The sequence below is a fragment of the Salvelinus alpinus genome, chromosome 5, assembly GCF_045679555.1.
Source record: "Salvelinus alpinus chromosome 5, SLU_Salpinus.1, whole genome shotgun sequence".
NCBI classification, from domain to species: Eukaryota; Metazoa; Chordata; class Actinopteri; order Salmoniformes; family Salmonidae; genus Salvelinus; species Salvelinus alpinus.
In genome coordinates, this window is record NC_092090.1 from 46,141,947 (window position 1) to 46,158,630 (window position 16,684).

The window sequence follows — 16,684 nt, forward strand, 5'->3', positions numbered from 1 at the left end:
GTGGGAGTGGAGGGGAACGAGGCAGACGATGTACTGGCTTAACAAGCACTAAGTAGTGAGGATGTTGATGTGGTAGTTTCAATGAGCAAGGCAGAGGCAAAAAGAATGATATGGACAGTGATGGTGGCGAAATGGCAGGAGCAGTGGAATAGAGATACTAATGGCAGGCATTTATTTCAAGTACAGAGAAAAGTTGGGGAGGGGAGAACGGCAGGAAGGGACAGAAGAGAGGAGGCTATATTTACAAGATTAAGGGTGGGACACAGCCAGTTTAATAAGACCTTGCATGTGATTGGAAAGCATCCAACATTGGAAAATGTGAGTATTGCCAGGAAACAGAGACCGTAGAGCATGTATTGATACAGTGTGGACATTATTGGAGGGAAAGGGAGAGCATGAGATATGAGGGAGAAGGGGATACAGGAAATTAGTTTAAAGAGTATATTGAGTAGGCACATCATTAGATATAGTCTAAAATATGTTGTCTTTTTTAAGAGCAACGGGGCTTGCAGGTAGGATTTCGTTTCTCCCTGTCTCTGGCCCACACTCCAGTACAGTAGGTGGCGGTAACGCACCATAACGTTGGATGCCAACCGCCGATAAACCCCACCGAAGAAGTTAATCTCTAGCTTGTTTGTGCCTACAACTCTATTCTGAATGGTTGTTTTATAGCTACAGTTTCTAACCGACCAGACGTTGAAGATGAACTCCACTGTATTGCTATTATTGACACTGTTCGTTGTATTCGGCAAAGTTGTTGGAGACAGAAGACTGACATTTGTAACTGTGGTGAGTATGCTAGTTATCTAGCGTATATAGTTGAAATGCAAGTTGACTTGTCTAGATGAAGTTCGCCAGCAAGAGGAAATAACGTTAGCTAGCAAAACAGGTTTTGCTGTTGGTTAGCCTTGGCTCTGTTAAACAATATCGAGTCTGGACAGTTAGTGCTTTGTATCTAGCTAACGTTAAGCTAATAAGGATTCACCGTTGCCTGTTTTAGGTCTGTACAATCTAACGTTAATTGTGTGACCCCAATGACTATTTCACGTAACGTTAACCAACTGACTAATACGGTCACAAATAAGATTCACTTTTTTTATTGGATGAACCACGATACTGGATTGTTACTATGTTGAGTTTGCTTTAGTAAGTGTGGCGATGTTAATGCAAGACAAAATACACATTTATTAAGTTTAGCCTAATTGTGGTGTGGGTTTCGCTGGACTTCTTTATGCTGCTTGTGCTGGAAATGGAACAGCTAGTCCAACCAGTTTGTCACTTGCCTAGAATATCATGTTTGGGTGACTTTAATAGATGTTAAATGTTGAACTATGTCTGTATCCTATTACATTTTGTACCTAGCTTTACCGTCATGGTGACCGATCGCCTGTCAAAGCCTACCCTACTGATCGCTACCAGGAGAGCTCTTGGCCTCAGGGCTTTGGACAGCTCTCGCAGGTAAAGGCCAAAAATGTATTTTGACTGAATAACACTAGCCTAAATTTCAGAACCTGTTTTGCTTGTACCCAGTGTCATGCTAATGCCATGTTTAGCTTTTCATCTTTTATATTTAACTGGGCAAGTCCATTAACCTTGATTTATTTATTTAACTAGGCAAGTCAGTTAAGAACAAATTCTTATTTTCAATGATGGCCTAGGAACAGTGGGTTAACTGCCTTGTTCAGGGGCAGAAGTACAGATTTGTACCTTGTCAGCTCGGGGATTTGATCCAGCAACCTTTCGGTTACTGGCCCAACGCTCTAACCACTAGGCTACCTGCCAACTTGATAAGGAGTGGAATGATACCTCTAACTTTTACCTAAGCTAGAATGAGTGTTGAGGAAGGATCCTGATGCACTGACGGGTGTGGTTCCTGTTGTACTAATAGCACACCGTTTCTATGATCCCTACAGGAAGGAATGAGGCAGCACTTTGAGCTGGGACAGGCGCTGCAGAAACGCTATCAGGGTTTTCTTAATGATACCTATGACCGACGTGAGGTAATTTATGGTTTAGTTCCTTGTTGAAACTATGATGGTACTATCTCTGTCACACAATCATTTCAATGAGAAAAGTGAAGATAAAGATTTGCAAATTGTATTGTCTGTATCGCCCATGTTAAACAAACTGTGCACTCTGTCCAAATAATGGACTCTCTTCCAGTAATGCACTAGGTCTTGAAGTAAGTAAAACCAACTCTAGGCTGTAGCCACAACTGCAAAAATAAGTATCTTGTTTCAGTGATAACCACTACCCCTCCTATTGTTCATTGTCTAGATTTCTGTGAGAAGCACAGACTATGACCGGACCTTGATGAGTGCAGAGGCCAACTTGGCTGGATTGTACCCTCCCAATGGATCACAGGTCTTCAACCCAACACTGGAGTGGCAGCCTATTCCTGTTCACACTGTACCCCAGGCTGAGGAGAGGGTGAGCAGGGTGCTGAGGTCTTGGGTGACATCCAAAGATGGACAGCTGCCACAAAATACATTCTGAATATGATTCTGTTTTAAAGAGTAAGTTATTGACTACCTCCATACTAATGTTTCCATCTAAAATGTATTTATATTTCAGCTTTTGTCGTTTCCCATTCCGGGTTGCCCTCGTTATAAAATCCTCATGAATGAGACGGAACGCTCAGAAAAGTACCTCAACGTGACATTTCTATACAAAGTAAGTGTCACTGAAATTAAGGTGAAGACTGGCTAATGAGGCTAGAGACTTATTCCTATGAAAAGTGATTACCTTTTCGTTAACTGTCTATGGTTTGTGAGGCACAAACCGTTAGTACATTTGTATTTTCGTTCGTCACACGCAATATCAAAGGCAGCTCTGGGTCGATTTTGATGAAACTTCTGTGAATTATGCATCTTGCCAGAGATCTGCATTTACAAAATTAAACTGATTGGCCAGATGGTGGCGCTATAACAAGTGATTGAAAAATGCTAACTTTAAAAGGTCACGTCCCTAACCCCGTTTGACCTAAAGTCATGAAATTCTGGACATGGGTGCCTCTCCTCACAAGGATCAAATTTGCCTCAGGGACCTAAGATGAATTTTCTGCCACTAAGACATTTTTGAAAAACGCTACTCTTCTGGCACCGTTTGATGATCAGCACGAAACATGATATGTGGCCTCTATGGACAAAGGTCTCAACGCAATACTTTCCAGACTAGTACCTAAAACATGGCCGCTATACATTCATATGGGTGTGGTCTGGCACGTAAATTCATATAAATCAGTCAAGGATATTCGTGTTTTAACAAAATTTAGTACACGTTTCAAACACTGTCAAGACTGTCTGTACAGCACTTCGAGATATTAGCTGATGTACGAAGGGCTATATAAAAAATAAATAAAATTGAAGACTCAACATATACAATAACATTCATATCGACCACAAGGTGGCGCTAGAATGGGCACGTTTACATCTCTTGATCTGTTTGACTCCGAGTGTTAATTTCGGTACACGTGCTCAGGGATACAAGTCTAGCTAACCCACGTGATATTTCAGAAACCACTTGCCCGATTTTGACGAGACTTGGGTGAATAATGCGTCTTGGCATAGAGATCCGCCATTTACAAAATTACACTGATTGGCCTAGGTGGCGCTGCATAATTTGTGGGGGATGGCATGTTTGCTGTTGCCAAGTTTTTACCTTGTTTTGAATTTCTTCTCCATCACTTGCCAACCACACATGTTGACACAGCTCATCAATCTTAACTTTGAATGCCCCTTGTCTAGATTATCATTGTTTGATCCTTTGCTCTTACAGGACTTAATAACAATGATACAGGAGAGAACTGGTCTGAAGAACACCAACATTGAGACTGTTTGGAGTGTCTATGACACCCTTTTCTGTGAGGTAAGCAGCTTGTATTAGCTAAAATAGCTATAATTCCTTACAGTTTTATCACTTTGCTTACTATCCATGCAGAATATATTTTGAGAAATGTTACAGAATTTCCACCGTACAGTTTGCCATAAATCATGCAGATTAAGTGAATGTTAAACTTTTAAGTTAGTATGTGAAATGTTACCACAGGCAAAAATTTTGCTAGTGAGGAACCACAGTGGTTTATGAAAGTGAAAACAGAACTGTGAGCTGGTGCTGTGGCTAATCAGCCTTAATTAAGACTGTTGAGATGTGCGGGAAGTCATATGTCAGTCTACTCTGGTCAGCTGAAATCAACCTGCCATGTAAAGACATTTGGAAATGGTTGGGGAGACACAAATGCAGCAATGTGGTCATAGATTGTCTCCGGACAGATCAAAACAAGTATTTGTATATCAAGAAATGTGTTCAATAAGAAATGTAGCCTCTACTTTCATTTTATTGGTGGTTACCTTGGTAACCTTGTTTTATTCGATGTTCTAAACTGTAATGGTAGCAATATCATGCTATTTTACTTTAGAGACAACAGCATGTAGATTGAATTGAATTATCTTACAAACATTGTTGTGTAATTTCACCTTGATGCAGTGTCATGATTATATTGGTCTTTTAGTTTTCATTCTCCATCCATGTAATTTCAGGCAAGGCACAACATGACCGCTCCTGACTGGGTGACCCCTAACATCATGGATGATCTGAGGAAGCTCAAGGACTTTGGCTTTGAAATCATGTTTGAGGTCTACAAGCATCAGGAGAAAAGCCGGCTCCAAGGAGGTAATGCCAACTGTCAGAATGGGAAGGGCAGAAACTTGTTTTAGCTTAGCTGTCTACATTCCCTTTGTATGTGCTATTTAGTGATGGCCAAGGCTGCGGACCTGTAGGTAACTGTCCTGTCCCACCTCTCTGGTTTCCTTTTCCCCACACCTGGGCCCAGTTTTTCAAATGTTCTATCTGGATTTCACCTGTCGGATAGGTTTAAATGCATAGAAATGGAATGAATAGAACAGACATGTGGTGGAAATTATATCTATAACTAATAATGAGGAGAGGCAAAGTCAATAATCAAAATATCACTTTTTTTATTAACTTATTATAATAAGGAAGCTGGTTGCACCACCCACACAGGTGAAATGGAGTGAGAGCCTCCTGTACAAAGAGTACCCGGCCTTATATAGTCAAGTTATCCCATTCAAGCATCTGCAAAAACACGTGACCCTATGTACAGTGCCTTGCAAAGTATTCATCCCCCTTGGCATTTTTCTTATTTTATTGCATTACAACCTGTAATTTAAATAGATTTTTATTTGAATTTCATGTAATGGGCATACACAAAATAGTCCAAATTGGTGAAGTGAAATGAAAAATATAACTTGTTATAAAAATTCTATAAAAAAGAAAAAAAGGAAAAGTGGTGCATGCATATGTATTCACCCCCTTTGCTATGAAGCCCCTAAATAAGATCTAGTGCAACCAATTACCTTCAGAAGTCATAATTAGTTAGGTTGCACACAGGTGGACTTTATTTAAGTGTCACATGATCTCAGTGTGTATATATACACCTGTTCTGAAAGGCCCCAGAGTCTGCAACACCACTAAGCAAGCGGCACCATGAATACCAAGGAGCTCTCCAAACAGGTCAGGGACAAAGTTGTGGAGAAGTACAGATCAGGGTTGAGTTATAAAAACATATCAGAAACTTTGAACAACCCACGGAGCACCATTTAAATCCATTATTAAGAAATGGAAAGAATACGGCACCACAACAAACCTGCCAAGAGAGCCGCCCACCAAAACTCAGACCAGGCAAGGAGGGCATTAATCAGAAAGGCAACAAAGAGACCAAAGATAACCCTGAAGGAGCTGCAAAGTTCCACAGTGGAGATTGGAGCCGTACACGCCGCAGAGCTGGGCTATACGGAAGAGTGGCCAGAAAGAAAAAGTAAGCAAACATGTTTGGTGTTCGCCAAAAGGCATGTGGCAGACTCCCCAAACATGTGGAAGAAGGTACTCTGGTCAAATGAGACAAATGTAGCTTTTTGGCCATCAAGGAAAACGCTATGTCTTGCGCAAACCCAACACCTCATCACCCTGAGAAAACCATCCCCACAGTGAAGCGTGGTGGCAGCATCATGCTGTGGGGATGTTTTTCCATCGGTAGGGACTGGGAAACTGGTCAGAATTGAAGGAATGATGGATGGCGCTAAATACAGGGAAATTCTTGAGGGAAACCTGTTTCAGTCTTCCAGAGATATGAGACCGAGACAGAGATTCACCTTCCAGCAGGACAATGAACCTAAGCATACTGCTAAAGCAACACTTGAGTGGTTTAAGGGGAAACATTTAAATGTCTTGGAATGGCCTAGTCAAAGGCCAGACCTCAATCCAATTGAGAATCTGTGGTATGACAAAGATTACTGTACACCAGCAGAACCCATCCAACTTGAAGGAGCTGGAGCAGTTTTGCCTTGAAGAATGGGCAAAAATCCCAGTGGCTAGATATGCCAAGCTTATAGAGACATACCCTAAGAGACACGCAGCTGTAATTGCTGCAAAAGGTTGCTCTACAAAGTATTGACTTTGGGGGGGGTGAATAGTTATGCACGCTCAAGTTTGTTTCACAATTTAAAAAAAAAAATGTCCATCTTCAAAGTGGTAGGCGTGTTGTGTAAATCAATTGATACAACCCCCCCAAAAAAATCTATTTTCATTGCAGGTTGTAAGGCAACAAAATAGGAAAAATGCCAAGGGGGATGAATACTTTCACAAGCCACTATGTGTGTGTGAGGGGAGACAACTGGGTGAAAAGGTTGCCTCAGTCTGTTGCAACTGAGTGAGGACAATAGAGACCAGAATGACAGAGGAAGTATGTCTGGAGTTACTTCCTAACAGTAGCTCAACGGTTTCCCCAAATTGGGAAAGCATGTGCCTTTCACTTTACGGACAGTCTGTGCTCTAACCGTAGAGAACAGGCTACTCTGGCTAATGGTGCTTGTTTACTAAAGTAAGATCAAAGCTGAATCAATGTCTGCAAGAGCACAGAATGATAGTATTCTACATAACAATTTAATACCATTGTATTGAAGTTAATGTAAGACAAACACAACCGGTCCAGATGGTCCAGATGATGTATGGTCGTACTGGTCACACACACACACAAAACATTAATATTTCGCCCAGAAACAGGCTCCAAACAGAATAGCTTTATCATTGGTGTGCAGGATATAACCTTTACTGTCTCCAGTTAACTTAAGAGGAACCAGTCCATTTCTGTCAATTCTTGGCTGAGTGCCCAGACATCATGGGGTCAATCTACACACACACACAGAACAGTTAGAACAGGCCTCTATTAATGCACACACTCTTTTCTATCTTATGAGTTTAAAGAAATGAACTCGAGCACAATGCCTAGGCTTAAAGACAGTTATTTTAGTACAAAAGCATTAGTAAGGTTTAACAGAAAATGCACTCACACAAATCCTTGGCAACATGAGAGAAATGTGACCATTTGCACAATCATCCTAAAATCACAAAAGAAATGAGGTTGTGTTTGCTGTCTTGCAGTAACTTCAATACAATGATATTAAATTGTTATGTAGAATACTATCATTCTGTGCTCTTGCAGACATTGATTCAGCTTTGATCTTACTTTAGTTAACAAGCACCATTTGCCAGAGTAGCCTGTTCTCTATGGGTAGAGCACAGACTGTGCGTAACGTAGAGGGTCCTGCACATGCGCAGAAGCTTCGGGACCTTTATCTGTCGGGAAGAGGGGTCCATAAAAGTTGGATCGGCAGCCACTCCGTTTAGTTATTGCAATTATTCGTATGGCCATCAAATATTTGGAAGAGTGACTAGAGATTTGAATATGCACTCATACATATTTGAGTTGAGCATACTAAGCCAAACGGTTAAACTACTTTGCACATCATCGAGATAAGAGTAACCCCACACCCACCATTTGATGTCAGCTGATGTTTTATGTAATGCCAATAGCACTGAAGGAATGAGATAAGAGATGGTAAAATCTTCTCAAATTGTCTAGAAAACTGCTCACTTATATGCTTTTACTACTCCATCAAATAGGTGTCCTATTGGGTAGCATTGTAAATAACATCTCAGAGTCTGCACTTCCCGACTCTAATCGCCGTCTGAAGATGATGATGCTCTCTGCGGTAAGCTTTTAAATCTTGTGCATGATCTCCTTTTTATGTGGATGCTTTAGCCTGTTTGCTGGAAATTGTTAATCTAATGCAGGGACAGGTAACTGGTGGCCCATGCGGCCGGCGGCCCCTGTTTTGTAGGCCCGCGGATCAATTTAAATTTTGGGGGAGGAGAACTCAATTGGGGTCTCATCTTACTGTTTAGAGTTAGAATAATAAAATACACATGGTGGACTTTTGAAATTTGGTTGTGCATCAGCGGTCACTCAATTAGCCCATGTTAGCAATTTGTTTTGTGGTAATTTAGTCTAGTGGCCAGTCATCTAAACTTGTAGTAAGCATGGCCGAATTATCGACCGGGGTGGGGCCATTGCTCCGCCCCATGGCAAAACATGTAGAATTGCAGGGGGGGCAGTGTAAATGTGGGTACTCATACCGACGAGCCACTGTGGCCCCTCATGATTTTTTGTTGGTGTGTGTGTGTGTGTGTGGCCCCCACCCCCATCAAAGTTGCCTATCCCTAATCGAATGCATGAGTCTTTTGTTACTTTTCAGCATGACACCACCATTGTGGCTTTGCAGTCGAGTTTGAGTGTCTTCAATGGAAAGCAGCCGCCCTATGCCTCCTGCCACATATTTGAACTCTATCAGGAAGACAACGGGTAGGTTGTAATGTGATGGAATATTACCCAAATAGCTATTCCAAGCTGTGTGTAGTTATACTGTATTATCTGGGATAAGCTAAATTCAGTCAAAATAAATATATCCGATTTTGAGATCTGCTGTCAGTCTGATATAGAAAGTTTAACTCCTCTTTAGATCATTCACAGTGGCCATGTTTTACCGCAATGACACCAGAAGAGCGCCTTACCAACTGGCTGTACCTAGCTGTGACCTCTTCTGCCCCCTGGAGGACTTTGTACGCCTCACCAAACCATCCATCCCAGAGGATTGGGACAAGGAGTGCATGGTGGAGTCTCCTACAAAGGATACAGGTATGATGGTAGTATCAAGGGCCGTTTGATAAAGAGCCTTGAAGCCATAGAATGTGTTGAAGGGTCATTCCACTTTAAAGGGATACTTCAGGATTTTGGCAGAAGCCGTTTATCTACTTCCCCAGTGTAAGATGAACTTGTGGATACAATTTTTTTGCCTCTGTGTGTAGTTTGAAGAAAGTTGCTAACTAGCGTTACCCATAGACTTCCATTCATTGCACTAACGCTGGTTAGCATTGGCTTGCGAAACTACCTCCTACTTCCTTCATACTAGACACACAAAATAGTATCCACGAGTTCATCTGACTCTGGGGAAATAGATAAAGGGACAAAATCTCAAAGTATCCCTTTAATTAAAAAGATGTAAGAAAGAAGATTTTGACACCCACTGACTCAGATTGTTCTGAAATGGTTTCTGTAGTTAGAAATGGAAAAGATAAGCATTCAGTCAACATTATTTTGTTGAAATGTCATTCGATCTCTGAGAAATTAGCCTAATTAAATTGCACCTAAATTGGCCATTTTCATTTATAGGGTTCATATAATATTCAATATAGTACCCAACATCCAACTTGGGCCAAACTTCTTCCTTCCAATGAGTAAGGAATTCAAAACAATTGTCTAAAGCCACCTATAGACCCCCCCCCCCCCAACAACCAGAATGCATTTTTCTTTGAGATGTATTAATGCAGGGGTTCCCAAACTCTTTCACTCAGGCCCCCCTTCCAGCATTGGGGAACATTCCACGCCCCCCCCCCCCCCCACGCACGCCTCGTCTATTTCTATCTGCTTAAGCACGGTTCACACTGTTCACACTGTTCACACCCCTCTTGTTGGTGGAGAGAGAATTTTGCAGGTTTAACGCTCATTTTCTTGCAATTCTATACATTTTGCCGTGTGTGTATTCATGGGATGTTTGTGTGACTCAAACATTACAAAATCTATGGGTTAAAAAACCTAACTAAAAAACATTAGCTGGCATGAGCTAGTTGATTTTTACATTTCTGACAAGTTATAAATGGCTCTCTAAGGTATGTAATGACTGACACGAGAAACAGATGATGCACTACCCATTTTCGGATTGGCACCTTTTGCGTTCTACTATTTCAACTTTAAAGAGCGAGTTCAAAGCTGCAATAAGTTCCTGTTAATACCAGTATGTATGATGGGACATTAATTAAACGGGCCTATTTATATAATGAATATGAATTCTGAGGGCAGAAATTATTAAATATTAAAGCATTGGACCTCTCACTAAAAGCATCAGTCATACAAAAGTTATTCTTAAATCAAAACTGGTTCTCTAGCAAATTAGTAAGTATGTCTCACCCCATGTTCAAGAATGGCCTTTTTTCCCTTTATTCAGATTATAACCGCTCACTTTTGATTATTTGAAAACAAAATAATCTCAAAACATTTCTTTTTTTTAACAAGCCATAGAAAGTTGCAATTTCAGTTTAATCCCCTCTGAAAAGAGAACAAATAATACAACAAATATTGTGGTTAAACTCAAATATACTAATTGATTTTTGAAAAACTATATTTTTTGATAAAATGTTGTTGTTTTTGGGGGGGGGGAGTATCTTTGTAAAATTATTATCATAAATAGGACTGGTGGAGTTACGTCACACATGCAGCTAACACAGATATATGGAAATGTCTGCTCTTCCCAAAATTACAACCTACTAATTGCAGCATTACCGCAAAAATGGAAGAGGCAAGTGGAAGGGGGGAAAAGTAAGGAATTTCTGTCGGCCCTGCATTAAAGACCAAAATTGGTGAAAGAAAATGGTGATACATTTAAATATACCAGTTTCATTTAAGGACCAAAAAATGGACAGCTATGTCATATAAATTGCTAAATAGTTGGGGAGAGATTTTATGTAAAGTGGCTTGCGAATGTATTCACCCCCCTTGGCATTTTTCCTATTTTGTTGCCTTACAACCTAGAATTAAAATTGATTTTTGGGGGGGTTTGTTTCAATTGATTTACACAACATGCCTACCACTTTGAAGATGCTAAATATTTTTTATTGTGAAACGAACAAGAATTAAGACAAAAGAACAGAACTTGAGCCACCTTTTGCAGCAATTACAGCTGCAAGTCTCTTGGGGTATGTCTCTATAAGCTTGGCACATCTAGCCACTGGGATTTTTGCCCATTCTTCAAGGCAAAACGGCTCCAGCTCCTTCAAGTTGGATGGGTTCTGCTGGTGTACAGTAATCTTTGTCATACCACAGATTCTCAATTGGATTGAGGTCTGGCCTTTGACTAGGCCATTCCAAGACATTTAAATGTTTCCCCTTAAACCACTCAAGTGTTGCTTTAGCAGTATGCTTAGGGTCATTGTCCTGCTGGAAGGTGAATCTCTGTCTGTCTCAAATCTCTGGAAGACTGAAACAGGTTTCCCTCAAGAATTTCCCTGTATTTAGTGCCATCCATCATTCCTTCAATTCTGACCAGTTTCCCAGTCCCTGCCAATGGAAAAACATCCCCACAGCATGATGCTACGACCACCATGCTTCACTGTGGGGATGATGTTCTCGGGGTGATGAGAGGTGTTTGGTTGGCACCAGACATAGTGTTTTCCTTGATGGTCAAAAATATCAATTTTAGTGTCATCTGACCAGAGTACCTTCTTCCACATGTTTGGGGAGTCTGCCACATGCCTTTTGGTGAACACCAAACGTGTTTGCTAAAAAAAAATATTTGAACAATGGCTTTTTTCTGGCCACTCTTCATTAAAGCCCAGCTCTGCGGAGTGTACGGCTTAAAGTGATCCTATGCACAGGTACTCCAATCTCCGCTGTGGAGCTTTGCAGCTCCTTCAGGGTTATCTTTGGTCTCTTTGTTTCCTCAATGATTAAAGCCCTCCTTGCCTGGTCCGTGAGTTTTGGTGGGCGGCCCTTTCTTGGCAGGTTTGTTGTGGTGCCATAAACTTTCCATTTTTTAATAATGGATTTAATGGTGCTCTGTGGGATGTTCAAAGTTTTGGGGAAAAAAATTATAACCCAACCCTGATCTGTACTTCTCCACAACTTTGTCCCTGACCTGTTTGGAGAGCTCCTTGGTCTTCATGGTGCCACTTGATTGGTGGTACCCCTTGCTTAGTGGTGTTGCAGACTCTGGGGCCTTTCAGAACAGGTGTGTATATATATATATATATATATTGCACACAGATAATTAATTGTGACTTCTGAAGGAAAAACACCAGGGGGATGAATACTTTTGCAAGGCACTGTACCGATTCCATGGTTTATGAATTGACATGCAAAACGACACCGGATTCATTTTTTATTTTTATTTTACAAACATTTTGTAACCAGTAGAATGTTATATACTACCGCTCAAAAGTTTGGGGTCACTTGTTTTCCATGAAAACACACAGGAAATTAGTTGCAAAATAAATAGGAAATTATGGTTTTTAATAGAAATAGTAATTGTGTCCTTCAAACTTTGGCTTCGTCAAAGAATCCTCCATTTGCAGCAGTTATAGCCTTGCAGATCTTTGGCATTCTAGTTGTCAATTTGTTGAGGTAGTTTGAAGAGATTTCGCCCCATGCTTCCTGAAGCACCTCCCACAAGTTGACCATACGGTCAAGCTGCTCCCACAACAGCTCAATAGGGTTGAGATCTGGTGACTGCTGGCCACTCCATTATAGACAGAATACCAGCTGACTGCTTCTTCCCTAAATAGTTGTTGTATAGTTTGGAGCCATACTTTGGGCCATTGTCCTGTTGTAGGAGGAAATTGGCTCCAATTAAGTGCCGTCCACAGTATATGGCATGGCGTTGCAAAATGGAGTGATAGCCTTCCTTCTTCAAGATCCCTTTTACCCTGTACAAAATCCCCCACTTTACCACCACCAAAGCACCCCCAGACCATCACATTGCCTCCACCATGCTTGACAGATGGCGTCAAGCATTCCTCCAGCATCTTAATTTTTTTCTGCGTCTCACGAATATTCTTCTTTGTGATCCGAACACCTCAAACTTAGATTTGTCTGTCAATAACACTTTTTTCCAAGCTTCCACTGTCTGTTCTTCTGCCCATCTTAAAATTGTAATTTTTGGGGCCAGTCTGAGAGATGGCTTTTTCTTTGCAACTCTGCCTAGGTCAGTCGCCTCTTCACTCTTGACGTTGAGACTGGTGTTTTGCGGGTACTATTAAATGAAGCTGCCAGTTGAGGACTTGTGAGATGACTGTTTCTCAAACTAGACACTCAAAAGTACTTGTGCTCTTGCTCAGTTGTGCCCTGGGGCCTCCCAGTCCTCTTTCTATTCTGGTTGGAGCCAGTTTGCGCTGTTCTGTGAAGTAGTACACAGCGTTGTACGAGATCTTCAGTTTCTTGGCAATTTCTCGCATGGAATAGCCTTCATTTCTCAGAACAAGAATAGACTGACGAGTGTCAGAAGAAAGGTCTTTGTTTCTGGCCATTTTGAGCCTGTAATCGAACCCACAAATGCTGATGCTCCAGATACTCAACTAGTCTAAAGAAGGCCAGTTATATTATTCTTTAAATCAGGACAACAGTTTTCAGCTGTGGTAACATAATTGCAAAAAGGTTTTCAAATGATCAATTTGAAATTATAAACTTGGATTAGCTAACACAACGTGCCATTGGAACACAGGAGTGATGGTTGCTGATAATTTGCTTCTGTACGCCTATGTAGATATCCCATAAAAATCAGCTGTTTCCAGCTACACTAGTAATTTACAACATTAACAATGTCTACATTGTATTTCTGATCAATTTGATATTTTAATGGAACAAAAAAAATGTTTTTCTTTCAAAAACAAGGACAATTCTAAGTGACTCAACTTTTGAACAAATGTATGTATATTATTATTTAATTTTTTTACCCCTAAAAAATAATATATGGGGGATTGGAAATGATGCAGACAATTACATTGATGGAAGCTACAATCTATCTGCAATGTTAAAGCTGAGCCACCACCTAGAAAATATTTTTTTAAAGAGGACAATATATTTATTAAATATGAATTCTATAAAAATTAATGGCTAATTTTGGGTGCAATTAGCTGAATTTTTTTCAGAGAAATTATATTTCAACAAAATAAAGTTGCAAGAATGCTTATGTTTCTAGCTGCAGGAACTATTTCAGAACACTGAGATGGTGGGTGTCATGGCTTGCTGAAATGACATGGAACGACTAATATTGTGTGTTTGTCATATCTACTGTCTTCTCTGGTCTCATCAGAGGTGGTCATCGGACTAGCAGTTTGTGGCTGTTTGCTCTTCCTCCTTATCGTCCTCCTGCTCGCTGTGCTTTGTCGGCAACGTGATCCCTCCAACGGCTACAGTCAGATTCACAATGAGATTGAGTCTTGACAAATGTACAAACTCCACCATAGGCAGGATTCATGGGATAGTGAAGATGTTTGAATGCCTCAGTTCTGCCCTCTGGTGGGGATGCAGGAAAAGGGAACACTAGACTGCTTTTAGTGCAACTTTTATTTTTTTAAATTTTTCCTTCAAAGTGGACTGTGGCCTTTTACCAAAAATGCACAGAAACTTACTAAAGAGGACAAAGATTATCTAGTCCTCTAGTCAACTGTTGTCATGGTAAGTATTCCTCAGCTTGTAAATGAAGTCGGCTACTGGATTCGGACAATTGCCTTTTTAATGTTTTCAAATACTACTTGTACTCATTTTACTCACTGCCCTTGGAGAATGATCATTGTGACACTGAACCTGAGGACTGCTTGTGCTTCATTCTCTCCAAGGAACAGATTTTGTACAACACTGTACTGAGCATTCTTCTAGCAAGTAATTTTATAAAGAATGCTATTTATTTCCCCTGGTGGGGACTTTAATGGTACTTGGAGAAGCCTTCACATCACGGTACTCTTGGTAAAGGCTTTGCTCTATATGTCAGAGGAACCTACTAACAAGCCTGTCATGCTTTGTGCCTTGGGCTGTTAGATTCCATTTAAGGCACAGCAATTCATTTATTTGCTGAAAGTGCTACATGTATCTGTCACTGCCCTCTTTCTGCTCTTTTAAAACTGCCTCTGAGGTTGTTTAGTTTAAGCACAAGTGATTACTTTTTAATCTGCATCAGTTTTTTCACCCCCCCCAAAAAAGTAAAACAAATAAATACATTGTAATTATTACAGTAATATACCTTTCTAAGTTAGAGTGCAGAGTTCACAACCTGAGGAGGCTCTCCATCATACAAGTCAGTGTATTTCAAGCAGCTGCCAGCTGTAATTAGTGCTGAGCGATTAGTGCTTTTTGAGGTCGTTTTGGTTCTTTTTTTTTTAAACCTTAAATGCATTGTGGGTTGAATGCTGTAACACAAAATAAACAATTAATAAAAGGCCAATGTTGGTAGTGACTGCTTATCACTTATTAGCCATTTATTTACATGACTTTACTATAAAATATTTCAGGTCTGTATATTACATTAGATTTTATTTGACTATTTAATTCTGTCATCTCAGCTCTATACAAAATAAAACAAAAGTCCAGTGTTGGTAGTGACTGTAGATTACTGCTTATCACTTATTAACCATCATTCCTTCTATAATGATACTATAATAAAATATTTAAATTCTGTTTATTTATTTGACTATTTAATTTCTATAGAGCTGCTGCCTATGCTGTCTGACAATCACTTTTAGTAGTTAAGTAAATAAGGTATACTTTTATGACTGAATACCAACTATCAATCACTTACATCTATTTTCAGGTAAAGATACCTTGAAGCAACTGCTCGCAATCCCTCTCGAGCGTCCATTCTTCTGTCTTCTCTCTCTCCATGTCTTCCCCACACAAACCTAATGCAGCAGGTGTAAAAGAAACACAGACCATAGAAGTTGGCTTTATCTCCAGAGAAACAGCGCAATGTGCATGTTGAGCTCAGGGGGGAAAAGCACAATTGAACTGAGATCAATTAGTTAAAAATAACCGACATGTCGGTTAATCGCTTAGCGCTGGCTGTAGTCTAATATGCATGTGTTCATCCCATTGTGTTTTCATGGGTAATTACTAATTATAATGGTGCCTATTGTTGAACCAGATGTCTGGTTAAAGTTGTCCAACTGATTTTTGCATACATCATGGGTCCAATCATCATGTCTCAATTTTAACACATCGCTGCAGTCGAGCTGTACATCATTTATTTGGATTGACGGACTGGAGTAATTCTGATCTGTAATATGTTGTGCTAACAGTCATAAATAGTTGGTTTCACCGTAGTGCTTGAATTATTGCAATAATCCTTTGAGATTGTTTGCCTTTACGTTTGCAATGCTGTTTAACATTAATGCTTTTATGTCCTGATATGCTGGAAATTTGTTGTAAGCATTTTATGCGCAGGGAATTCGCAAGGCTTTATTTTAGTCACTGTTGATGTTTGGATTGCTTAAACTGCATTTTGAGTATTTTTATCAATAGTCTTGTCTTGTTGCACTTTTTTAAAATAAGTTGTTCATAATTAAAATGTTTTGGGCTAGTACTTGTTCCGAGAGGTAGCGGAATATACAGGTGACTGACAAAATAAAGTGTCGTAAAAGGGCGTTGGGTCACCACGAGGCGACAGAATCGGCTCAATGCGTCTTGGCATAGATTCTACAAGGGGGGAATTTACCCAAGTGGAGACCG

General features: G+C 40.3%; 1 protein-coding gene across 2 annotated transcripts in view; it reads left to right on the forward strand.

Annotated features, from left to right (window-relative positions):
• Positions 1-589: 589 nt before the first annotated feature.
• The window catches only part of LOC139576260 (lysosomal acid phosphatase-like), a 32,864-nt gene continuing 16,769 nt past the window's right edge, over positions 590-16,684 (forward strand). The window contains exons 1-11 of one of the 2 annotated variants that reach the window (XM_071402092.1): positions 590-789; positions 1,363-1,458; positions 1,914-2,000; positions 2,278-2,430; positions 2,575-2,673; positions 3,778-3,867; positions 4,539-4,671; positions 7,981-8,069; positions 8,613-8,719; positions 8,877-9,052; positions 14,277-15,404. In XM_071402092.1, coding sequence (XP_071258193.1) covers positions 703-789; positions 1,363-1,458; positions 1,914-2,000; positions 2,278-2,430; positions 2,575-2,673; positions 3,778-3,867; positions 4,539-4,671; positions 7,981-8,069; positions 8,613-8,719; positions 8,877-9,052; positions 14,277-14,407 — 1,248 coding nt within the window. In that variant the 5' untranslated portion in view covers positions 590-702 and the 3' untranslated portion in view covers positions 14,408-15,404. Of the gene's footprint in view, positions 790-1,362; positions 1,459-1,913; positions 2,001-2,277; positions 2,431-2,574; positions 2,674-3,777; positions 3,868-4,538; positions 4,672-7,980; positions 8,070-8,612; positions 8,720-8,876; positions 9,053-14,276; positions 15,405-16,684 lie in introns of those variants that run through there. The other variant, XR_011675079.1, reaches the window with a different exon arrangement.